Genomic DNA, 13,064 nt, shown 5'->3' with positions numbered 1-13,064 from the left:
GACATAAGTTTTGAACACAGGCAACTCATATCAAAACTGCATCATAATTATAAGGATTTATTTCTTCCTTTCTTTCTCGTTTCTTTTTTGGTTCAAATACGTTTCGGAACTTTTTTTAAAACTACAGGTCTTAAGTATAAATATTTTGCAAAAAACTCAAATGGATTTTGTCAGATATTTAACTTTCAATTCCCACAACTATAGCAAGACTAGTTTGCGGTTTTCTTATAATGGGTTCCATCTCTCCATCGCTGTCCCTTTCTCTGTCTGCCAGTTTAAGTTTCTATTTATAAATTGGTCTATTGTGAATTTCATGGACTTACGAGAATTTCTGCACGTGTCGGTGATTCCTTTTGAACTTTCGAATGATTTATGTTCTATAGAATATTCGCAATTTTTTCTATGCTGCATACACGATGTTATGATATGATTCATAGCAAATAACTAATTTCCATTTGTAAACAGTTTGACATTTGTTCGATGGTCATGTATGCACGGCATAGAAAAAGAAGTTGTCCGAAATAAAGCCCATAAATATTCCATTGACTTGGACTTTTGTATATAAAAAATGTTGTTATGAAAATATTAATAAATAAATTTGAGAAAATTGAGAGAGAAAATAAACACTAGCGTCGAACACTAAACAATTGTCGCTGCATATTAAGCGATATATGTTTCTGTTTTCGACAAAATTCGATTGTGTGCGAATAATTCAGATTGAAAAACTAATATCAAGCAAAAACACTCACCAAAATTACATTCCCAGACAATAAACAATTCCAAACATCATTCAATTTTACTTGATGCCATATTTTTTGCCCATTTCGCTCATGTCCATCAATGATATTTGAGTGCAGTTTCTGAATTTTTCGATGTAAAAGAGCGGCAAAAATGCGTTGAATTTTGTTTGATTTTTTATTGATCTCTACATTTGGAGCCCATTTTAATTTTGATGCACTGATTTATTGATATTTTCTTCTCAATGTTTTCCCATCGCTAATTGTTACAAACTAATATTTTTTTTTCACTGTTTAACAGAGCGATTATTTCGGTTCGTAACAAGTCATAAAATTTGAATTTAGTTTAATTTTCTAAATATTTTCCTTAATAAATTCATTGGAATAGAAAAACGAAGGGAACCAAATAAATTTAAATGATAATAATGAAGCGAACAAAAAATGCATAAATTTCTCTGATGTATAATGAAAAAAAGGGATCACGTTTGTGGTTTAAATCATGTAAAAAAAAGTTGTTCTTAAATTTTGTGTGCGGACATTAGAACAACACAAAAAAGTGTATAAAATTGAAACAATGAAAAGGATCCAGACCCCCGAGACCAAATGAATAATTAATGAACAAAAATGATGATGACAAAATACCGACTGAGCTACAAAGTACAGTAAAACATCTTATTGGTGGAAAAGAATTTCGGTCACAAAAAATATAATGAAATGTGCGACACATTTTGGTATGATGCCGGTTCCACGGTTCCGGTTTTACTGTACATAGTTTGAGTTTCATAGCACATCGTGGTTAAATATGACAGGCTTGCTCTTTGAATTTGTGCATTTTTTCAACTGTGAAAGAATTTTTTTGTATCTGTTCGCAAATCGGTTCCAAAATTAGCGTGAAAACAAGAGAAAAACAAGAAAAATAATAATAATCTTAAGCAAACTTATCATTTGTTCTTCCTATAACCTCTGGAAACCGTCAACAACAAAATGGAAAAATAATCCAATTAAAATCGAATCCATGACACCTTATATACACTAACACAAACTCATTGTTATTTTGTTGTTTCAATTTGATGCAATTTATTTCTAAAGTTAATTTCTTCACAAACATTCAAAATTGTTTAATTTGTCCGCTAAAAGTTTACAAATAGGTCTCTAACTAATGCTATAGTATATGTGGCCTAACAAAAGGATTAAATTGATTCATTCAATTTGTATACCATATATAGTTTACAATGATGGAAAATTATTTGAATTGAATGTGCGCATCATTTTTGTCGATTTTCCAAAATGCACGGCTTTCAATCGCTGCTTATTTGTTGAATATCAATGTTATTTCAATGGACACAATCAAACATGGTATTTACAATTAACAAGTATTCTGTTATTATTTCTATATTTTGTCGTTATCATATATCATTAATCACTAATTACAATTGAACTTTGGTTTTCATCAATAAATTAATATATTATATTACTGTAATGTAATTATATCTACATTTATAATTCCGATCTGTTTATCTGCGAAAGTGAAAATCTTGAACAAAGATAAACCTAATCAAAAGCTAATTGCTATTAATATAGTAAACAAATGAATGATCAAAATATTTAATGAACGTATCATTCGTATACATGCAAACGTTTGAATCCGAATTTATCTTTATAGCGAACCGAAAAGATGGATGGAGTGATATCTCACTTCAATTTATCCACAAATACCATGTGTATGCTGTATGTGTAAACAATGTATGGTAAAATGTATTCTTCTTAAGAGATGGAAAAACTTTTCCAACATTTTTCAGATTTATTCGAAAGATTCGATCGTTTGACTCACACTTGAAACCAACACACATACTCAAAACAATCAACCAAACTGCAAAATGGTTTTAAAAAAACTTTAGCATATGTTAGTACTTGTTGAATACGGTTGAAGTGTCCAAGTGAATGAGTTTTCTTTTACTAAAATTTCATTACAAATGTTTATGTTTCAAAATTTACACAATACCTTTCGGGCCATGTGTGTGTGTTGTAAGGAAATTCTATATCTCGCATAAATTGATTTTGAAAAATGAAATATTTCGGTGCAATATGGTGTTTTTAAAACTTATGCATGATTCGTTGCTCGTTGAAATTCATGTATTCACACACCAAACCCAATGTGGACTAAACTGGACACCGTGTTATAGAAATAAGATTATATACTGCCAACTTCGAATAGAAGTTCTCCTTCAAATGTTCACTTGGTTTACTACTTTAAAGTTTCAAATTTAATACGAGAATGCGCATTTTTACTATAATTTGCTGCTTTATATTAGAAAGTTAACATTCTCTACCACCTATAATTTGAAATGTTGTTAACACATTAAAAAAGGTGAAAAAGGGCTTAAAATTCGAGCATGAAACAAGTTGTATCTCGCCAAACCAATTTTAAGTCCAATCTAACAACACATGTACATGCGGTGAACATAAACAAACACATACATCTATGGATTTAGATTGAGCTATTCAACTAGATGACGTAAAATGCGGATAAATAGTACGATTTACTTTGAGATTTCGTTGCTTAATTCATACATTCTTTTAACCGTAAATAGTATGTTTGTCATAGTGCTTGAATGAATGTGTCATTGTTTATTCTATGGATGGTGATGCGAAATGTTTTTACACATGTTTTATGTCTAAATCCGAGCATGAGCGCACATCGTGAAACCAACTAATCTCTAATTTGATTAGAATGCATCACACATATACTTTAGCGCTCCATTGACAATACCATAATTTTTGTCAAAACTTTATCATTGTCATTGACATCATCATCATCTATATCATTATTATCAATGTCACGGATATAACAATCTTCTGTTAAATTGGCACCTATTCCATGTACATGGTTTACATTTTCGTATTTCAATTTGATGTAACTCAGCGCCCACATATTATGATTTGAAATAATTTAATGGAAATTGAATGAAATTTCCAACATAAAATGCGCATACATACAAAATGTAACACTGTGTCCTCCCTCTAGATTCGTTAACCATCTAGACAACCACGTACGAAAATGTGTGAACACATGTGTGATACATCAGTCTGACTTTTCTGTTGTATTTAACTGATCGATAAGCTGAGAGAAAGTCATCACCTCTATATAAATTAAACTTTCTCGCTTTGAAACTAAAACTTAGAAACAAACATGCTTATCCAACTTCATCTGATGGAATATCCAATGGAATTTAACGAATGTTTAGTTTGAACACAAACAGGACCATTTCCATTGCGAAGTCGCAACAAATTTTTTTTTATAAAAAAAAAAAAATAAATAAATAAATAAAGCGCCAAAATTGGAACTTGATTTGAAATGTATAGATGACATTACGATTTGAGATTATAAAATGTGTATTTGCATTTCAAATATGAAACAAATGAAATTGAAAATTGGTTTTGTCTTTAGATTGCAATCAATATTGTATATTTATATAGTGAATATAGTGTACAAAAAAAGTGACTGACTATTTTGGGACAAACTGACTGACTATTGACTGTAAAAACAAGCAACCTTAGGTAAATTTAGTTAAATTTAGTTAACTTCAATCAATTAAAGTAAGCTATGGTTAACTGCAACAGCTAACTATAGTTGACAATAATCATAGTCACCCGATAGTCGAAACGTCCCAAAATAATCGCCTGACTGACTGAGTAACTATAGTCGATTGTTTTCCATACAAAATTTTAAAATTCATGAATATAGCTAACTATAGTCACTTACAGTCAATAGTAACTTAGTCACTTTTTTTCCACTCGGGGATGATTATTATATCTTGGGTCTATTCAAGTGTGCTAATATCAATATATTGTTAACCAACCGAATCATTTTGTGCACTGTGCACTCGTATCTCTCCGTCTATCTTTCTTCACTATTAAGTATTTGCTTATCGTATTATATTTTGTCATCGTTTTCAAGTAGATGAGGATGACTTCATATACTGAATTATTTTAAATGTTTATGTTTAAATTTTAATATTTCTACAAACTTTGCACTTGTCACAAGTGCCAAGTGACTATTAATTTAACAAGTTATATATGCTATAACTTAAGCTCATAATCTGTTGTGAATTAATTATTCAAACTACGCGTCTCTCGTTTCGTTCGGTAAGTTTAAATTAATCGGTAAGCTGCAGCTTAAAATCAATAATGCTTAGTAAATTGATGTTTTTCGCATTCACACTCACGCCATTCATATTACGAAGATATTTTCGTCTTCTTTGCAATGAGGTAATTGATTTATTTTTCTTAAATTAAAACTACCAATGATGTTGGAACAGTCAAAGTTTCAAATAAAAACAAATTATTTTAGAAATTCTATCAAAATCGGAATTTGTAAGGTTTCAGAATATTTTGGCAGGAAACTTTTTAAACACAAATATGTTCTGTTTCGAAATAATCAAATTTTAAAATATTGCGGTATTAGGAGGAAACCTTACAAAGTCATATTTTGGTAGGATTCCTAAAATAATTTGTGGGGTTTGTCTCTTGTGTGTACTGCATGTATTTATTTGATTTTCCCTTTGTGCACAGATAAAAGACTTTTAAACCATGGAATTACATACCGAATGTTGTACACTTCATCAACAAATCTCTGGATTTGGCGTAACTAATTGTTTTTATCGAATGGAAAATACGTACAACTTAACGGATGGACACCAGAGAAATTGTGCTTTAAACAATTTTGCCAACTTCATTAAAGTTTCATACTATTTCACAACACATTTTCACATTTTCGATATGCAATGGATCAAAAGCGACTAATACGAATCATTTTTTTTTTTTCAAAAATAATTTTCCCTCATATATTTTCAAATGCAACCAACTGCAATATTTTGATCGACATACATTTTTGTCGCTGAAGCATAAACTCAGCTTAGATTTCATGTGCGAAAAATCGAAATTTGAAAATGATGTAAAATTCAAGCGAAACCCCAAACGCACTAGTCCGGAAGTTAATTTTTGTCAATTTCTGTGCAAGCTCTGTGCCTTCGCAGAGTCCTTTAAAGTCATGCTTTGACTAGCTAAATATATGTGATCATTTTTTGAGACAAAATTGCTTGCACATTTTAATCGAATAAAAATACAAACACTCCTTTATTCATCGTGCCGTAGTTTAAGTGGTGCAGCTCTAAAACATTGACGTGAATTTCAGGATAAAATTGCAGATTTTTTTTCTTTTTTAAATCGGGAATCGGTTTAAGTGGTGAAAATGCAAGAAAGATTTTTATATATTTTTCTCGATCTCATTTTTCACGATGCGAATGTTTTGTTGTTGTTCAACAACCCCAACAAAGCGAAAAACGTTGGTTTTGCGTAATATTAGACATGGGCAAATTATTTTCCGCAAATATTACCATTGGAATTTCAGTTTGTTGTTGCAAGTTTGAAAGCGTATCATGAATGAGCTTCTATTACACATTATTTGAATATTAGCATCTTAATATTTCTCTTGGCGATTGTTTTCCACCCATTTTCAACGACACACAATAAACAATAATAATCATGCGTTTTGAAAACATTACAGTTTGGTAGTAACACAATAAACGAAGTGACAAAAATACATAGAAAGAGAGACAAAGAGTATGCGTAAGAGAGAAAAACTTGAGCGGAAAATTGAGGAGTGTTGTGTGTGTGTTGTCGCTTCGATCCATCGATTTTGCGGCTATCGTGTTCGCTGTTTTTGTTCCGTTTGCTGCTCGAATATTTTAGCTGTGAAAGTAACCACGTGTAGAATCATGTACAGCAGTGAGCTAAACCGTGACTAATTTCAATTGTGATAAGGGGATGTATCTGGCATTTTCGTCATTTAAATGAATTTAAATTATTTTATAATGACACTTATTTGCTCATGTTTGAGTTTCGAAATGTATATAGAAATGAAGTGGGTGTTATTTGTCCATGGTTTTGGTCGCATTTCTTTTTGAAACCCTTAAATATTTTACCTGAAAAGTGGTTCATACTAATACAGCACCACAAACTTTGTACATGAATAAGTGATATTGATGATTCACATTACGGCGTGTGTGCGTGTGTCTTTCTGTCCATATTGGTATACGTATTTGTGTAATGCGTGTATTTGTGACGATGATGGAGTGATGTGGTGTGTATCAGGGGGGGGGGGGTCGGACGGCAAGAACGATAACAACAAGAATGCGAATTATCGTTTGATTGACATTGCATTACTTGGGTACGGTGCTTTGGTGGAGCTTTCAAAGAATCTTCGAAATGTGAGCCGCCAAAAGGCTGCACGAAAATCAACACTATAGAACGCATAAATGAATGGATTCATTGCAGAATTGAGCCAACCAAGCCATGTAAGCATCGTGCTCAATGTTTTGCTGACCGGCACAAATGGAGCGATCAAATAGCAAACAAAAAATGGCAACCAACACACAATAAATCCACCAACGACAATCGATAAAGTTTGTGTGGTCTTGTTTTCACGTTTTAACGACAAAATGCGATTCGAAAGCGATTTGTGATGGATGCGTGTATTTTGCTTTATTGTACTTGTGTGTTGTTGTTGACGTTGTAGTTCATATAAAACCGTATTGTTTTGTTTAACGCTATATTGCACGGGTTGAGCCAATTTTGACCAATGGTCGCTCATTGTTGATGATGCATTATTCGATTTGGGTTTGGTGCGTTTTTGTGATGTTGATCGAATGGAAAAGTCGTCTTGGTCATAGTGGCCGTTATTTGTTTGTGGTTTGTCTTGTTGCTGTTGCTGGTGTTGCGATTGTCTCTCTTGTAAATGTTGTATGTTCTTGCCTCCCATAACATTGAATTCCATTCGTGATTCTTTTAAATCCATTGATATATTGCTTCGTGATGTTTGACGAAATGAATGTTGTTTTTTACGATATGGACTCTGTAAATCCTGTTCGGATGATGGTTCCAAGTCAACATCTTGTTCGGCTTCAACATCAAAGTGTTTATTATGTCTCTGTTTGAATGTAATACACAAACGATAAGCCATCGATATGTTATTCGATTGTGTTTGATTGAATTTTATGTTAATTACCTTATGAACTTCGATTTCTGTCATATGATCATGACGTGCGGCAACAACACATGAAATCCGCGCATAAACATATACCATTACAGCCATTGGAATGAAAAAAGATCCCATTGCTGAAAAAACAACATAACCTTCGTTCTGGTTATATCCGCATTCATCATGCTTTTCAGCTCGTCGATGATCGTACCTAGAATTAAAAAAATCATTTTAAAAAAACGATTGCCGCTTTTCAATTAGCTATTACATATAATCTGCATTTTTGAAAATATATTTTTGAGTATTATACTAATTAACAAAAAAGCGTTATCGTATATCGTTTTACCATCCCAAAATTGGCGGACAAGTAATTGCCAACGCAACCACCCATACAATTAGAATCATTAGCAGTGCTAGTCGCTTGGAGCGTCGCCTTCTAGAGTAATTTAATGGTTGTGTAACTGCCAAATATCTGAAATAATCAATCGAGAATGACACAGACAGAAAATGCAAAAGAGACACAATCACATGGAGAGAGAGAGAGAGTTCAGATTGAAAATTGGATTGTGTGCCAAATATTCAGACCACTTACCTGTCTATGCTAATTGCGCATAAGCTCAGAATCGATGCAGTACATAAAAGCACGTCTAACGATATCCAAATATTGCAAAACACCCATCCAAGTTGCCATGATCCTATACAAAAGAAATAATATTGAAAAAGCAAATATGTGAGTTTCATGGTTTCCTAATGAAATTTTCCACTAGCTTCATTATAATTATCCCAAAATTTGAAAGGTATCATTTGATTATTAATTAGCTAATAAGCTTTGTTTTATGTCAACGAATAGTGCGTACATGCATAAATCCACAATGTCTCGCTTCATTCTTAAATGTTGTTTTTTAAACACAATTCACTGATTGCGTCGAAAAAATAGCTATTATTTTTCTCCAAATAATACTGCGACAAATAAAGCTTTTTTCAACAGCAACGATTTAATTGTAAATACATAATAAAACTACAAATCAAACGCAGATAACGCACTTTAAAATTGATGATTTGGAGCAAACTGTAAACAGATACACAATTTGCAACTCTTGTATGGCTTTTTTTTTGAATATACTTTTTTCAATACACAGCCGATCAAAAGTTTGAGAACGACTAACGATTTTTATTGTTAATAGATTTTTTAATTGCCGGTTTTCTCCGTTATTGTGGTCCATCATGGTAGTCATTTCTGAGTTATACTAAATGTAGTATGGACTCAATTCCATCTGAAGATATATTAACTATCAGAAATGACTACTCCGTCATAGTTTTTTCGGTATTCGAATAACAATTAAATATTTGTATGGAAAATGGACTTTTCTGATTATCTGCGGTTAACCCGTAAAAATTAATGAATGTTTTCTGAGAGTTAATGTCTTCAGATGAAATTTAGTCCTATTTACTTACGATCTACATTTTGTCATTTTGTCTAAATAAATCAACCACCATAAATGACTCCTTCATGGTCCGTGGCAACTGTTTATCTTGCTCAAACTATTGATCAGTAGTGTATATTAAACACGGGTCGATAATTTCGATTATTTTAAATTAATTCCATTCTTTTCTTTTGTTATTCTTCCCTAGCGGTACAAGAGAAATAGTCACGCAAATGATTTATCTTCATAGCCATACCGATGTCACACAACGAATAAAGCATTGTTCACTATATTTATTCGCTTCACCGCATTCAAACCGAATCACAATATAATATATAGAACACTCCATGTCTGTATAACCTTCCATCAATGCAAATAAATCAAATTACATAAATTCAATTCTTAACAATTCTTAATTTAATTGAGTTCGTTATGTATGCATGATGCATCGTATTTCTTGTTTCGTTGAGACTTTCATCGTTTGCTTGATTATTTGTTTGTAGTTGTTTTCTTTTTTTACTTTCTTCGATTATTGTTTCGTTTATACCAGTAAAACTACTAGCACATAATATAAATGGAAATGCATGTGATGATCCCTATGAGCTTGTAAAGGATACAAAGCAATACTCTAACTGGAATTTACACTGTTTTCTTGCGTGAAATTAACATTAAACAAAGAATGTCAAAGTGTGCCCGTTTCGATTTGAAGATAATTTTCCATTGTTTAGATGTTAGTGTGATGGAATTAAGATGATCCATTTATAGCATGGTCCATTTTGAAAACAACTTACATTTTTCGCTTGCCTTTTTTGTATCACCATTCACATTTTAAAGTTTCTGTATCGCTAGATGGACTTTTTACTGGTCGATAACACAATGAAAATGCTGAATATACGATGTGTGTACTACTAACGCCCCCTGCATCTCGCTAGGCTTAAAAGTGCTTATTACTTTTGATTGAGAACCAATTTGGAAGTTTTTTTCTGTCTCTGCTTTCATCATAGACCGTATGAGATGCTAGTATACAGTGTACACACAACGCTCATTCTCTATATAAACGGTATGGACACATCGTGAGTTCGCTCAAACCTTATATTTTAACTCGCTTCGGTTAAAGTTGTTGTGGTTTTTTTTTATTTAAATAGATGGTGGTGATTGAATAGTGTGTGCAGTTTCTCTTTCGCTTTCTGCTATTCGGTTCTTGTGTGACTTTGCACTTTCCACATGTGTAACTTTGATTCAAAACATAAATATTTGAAACTAACAAAAGTGGTATGGTGTGCATCGTAGAACTTTCCATTTTGCCTTTTAATACTTTTGAGTCATTTCACTTCGTTTCTCTTCGGTAACATTTTCCATTATAAAATGTATCTTGATAGTTTTCTTATTTATATGATACAAATTGCAATCGAAATCGACTCAATTGGATTCGTGTGCAATAGAAGCGCATTAAGTTAACTAAAATCAAAACATCACATTCAAAACGAAATAGAGATCCTAACTAAGAGCACTGTACATCAATCACACATACTACACACAAATCTCGCACTCTCTCTCTCTCCAACTCTTTGTCTTTATTCTTATTGATTTACTTGTATGCAGTCTACCGTTTACATATTGCCTTTTAACGGTGCATTCTTTCTAGTACGGATATCATTTTAAAACTTAACAAACTTCTCCATTATGTTCAATATATCTTCCCTGTTTGGCATTTAATACATCGCATAAAATATTAGTGTAACGGAAAAATGTATATATGTGTATATTTTACATGAAAAGTTGAAGTTGCGACGTTTATACATTTTTTTACTAGCGAAAAATGTGAGAAAACGGCACCCAAGAAGTAGTACTAGTTTGATCTTAACAAATTGTTAATATTCCAATATAACACAATTAAAAGGTAACACTTTGGATTTCTGAGGATTGTTGCTATGGATATATAAACACAACTAATTAATTAATTTACTCAAAGCAAATAGAAATATTTGATACAGAAATAATATGTTCTTTGATCCGAATATTTTAATAACACTCAACAGAGGATTTTGGATCAATTTAAAAAATTCAAATACAATTTGACAAAAAATGGAAAATGGTTGAATGAAATGCTTACGATGACACGGAGTGAAAAAAATAGAAATGATTGTTATAGTTATAATAGTGTTTTTATACCTATACAATACAACAATCACTTCTATTGTTTTCACTCCGTATCATCGCCTAACGTTATTCAGATGAGGTGAAATATCCAGATGACAAAATCCAAATATATTGTCTGTTGGTGTAGCATAATTCTGTGTCTTATTCATTCTGATGGCCATCCAAATTTGATGTGCTGTGAAAAAAAAATCGTAAACTTTTTTTCAATGGATTCAACAAAAAAAAAATCAGATTTAATCACAAAATATCAAATTAGAGCGAAAAAGATGTTCTTTCCGTCTATCTTGCATAAAATGGATAAGAAGCAGTTTAAGAAACCTAATGTTTGAAAAAAATCAAAACTCAGAAAGTAACATACACGCACACAACTGCTTAACGCAAAGCATTTCTACAAAACACTTTGTCTGATGTGAAACATTAAGCCATGGAATTACTTTTTGTTTGTTTGTTTTATTACCCGATGAATATCTCGAGACACATTGAGATGAATTTTTTGTTCGTTTGTGCTGAAAATTTTCAGTCAAAAACGATTACGATGTGCTGAAAGCTTTCAAACTTTGCATAGTAGACTCAGTATTTTTGTCGTTATTCTGGTCAACTAATTTGGTCGACTTGAAAAATTACTTTTGTTTACTTAATATATATTCCAATGGCAATTGAAAGACAAACAACAGAGTTCATAATGTTGGAAATTAATAGAAAAGATCGAGAACGTCATATGCAAAAATGGTTTACTACATTTCTGGATAAAATACCAAACTTAGTTCCTTACCAACACTACAATCAATTTTGTTATCCAATCACATTGCAACCGAAATACGGTTAATTTGAATCATTGCTTATTTGGTGCCAGTTGACACAACACATTGACAAATCAAACTGTATTTTATGTAAAAAGCACACTGTATAAGCAAATAGTGACTACAAATACAGAAAATCCTTTATCAAAATTACTTCCGCATCCCTAAGCTTTACGTACATTGCAAGCAATTGTTTCATGTTAATGCGAAGATATTTGTTGGCTTGACTAAAGTCTGGGTAATATGAAGGTAATGCGAACACAGCTATAGAATGTACTCTTTAACATTTAACAACAATGTAACCTCTAAGCTCCAAATTTGAAGTTGACAAAAAAACCACACACATACACACACACACACTATATAAACACTAAACACATTCATTTAAATCATCGATGGAGAATAAACGTTCATCAATTTGATTATTGCAATAGTATTATTGTGACACTAAATCGACAAACATAAATGCAGAATTTACATCCGTGATTAGCTTACAATGAACTCATGATGTGTTCATATGTTTATATAGAGAATGTCCGGTGTATAAGCACACTAGAACATCACACGGCTTCTAATAAAAGTATAGCCAGCGATGAAGCTTATAGAGTATAAAACCTTTAATTATACTCCTTAATGTATGAAATCAGTTAAGTATATTTGAAAGAGGACGTTAGTAGCACAAATCATCGCTGCTACATTGTATAATAAATTACAAGGTCTGTATAGTAAGAGCTTTCCGGAAGTCTTCAAGGAGACGTGATTGAATTCATAGACACGAAATTAAAAATAAACAGGTTTATTGGTTGTTTTGCATCACTTAACTACACCACATGTGTTGTTTACATACAATCTCAATCGTCAAAATTTGATTTAATGCAATGTCTCTTTTAAGTAATATACAACA

At 31.9% G+C, this 13,064-nt stretch overlaps 1 protein-coding gene across 2 annotated transcripts in view; it reads right to left on the bottom strand.

The window, feature by feature from the left end:
• Positions 1-4,443: 4,443 nt before the first annotated feature.
• The window catches only part of LOC116345913 (probable G-protein coupled receptor No18), a 50,242-nt gene continuing 41,621 nt past the window's right edge, over positions 4,444-13,064 (bottom strand). For both annotated transcript variants that reach the window (XM_031775687.1, XM_031775688.1), the window contains exons 4-7: positions 8,369-8,471; positions 8,123-8,248; positions 7,804-7,987; positions 4,444-7,725 (exon numbers count right to left, since the gene is read on the bottom strand). In XM_031775687.1, coding sequence (XP_031631547.1) covers positions 6,937-7,725; positions 7,804-7,987; positions 8,123-8,248; positions 8,369-8,471 — 1,202 coding nt within the window. In that variant the 3' untranslated portion in view covers positions 4,444-6,936. The remainder of the gene's footprint in view (positions 7,726-7,803; positions 7,988-8,122; positions 8,249-8,368; positions 8,472-13,064) is intronic.

Source organism: Contarinia nasturtii, unplaced genomic scaffold, assembly GCF_009176525.2.
Source record: "Contarinia nasturtii isolate CC-2019 unplaced genomic scaffold, AAFC_CNas_1.1 Cnas_scaffold_1371, whole genome shotgun sequence".
NCBI classification, from domain to species: Eukaryota; Metazoa; Arthropoda; class Insecta; order Diptera; family Cecidomyiidae; genus Contarinia; species Contarinia nasturtii.
The sequence above is the reverse complement of the archived record's forward strand: the minus strand, read 5'-3'. Positions and strand labels throughout refer to the sequence as shown.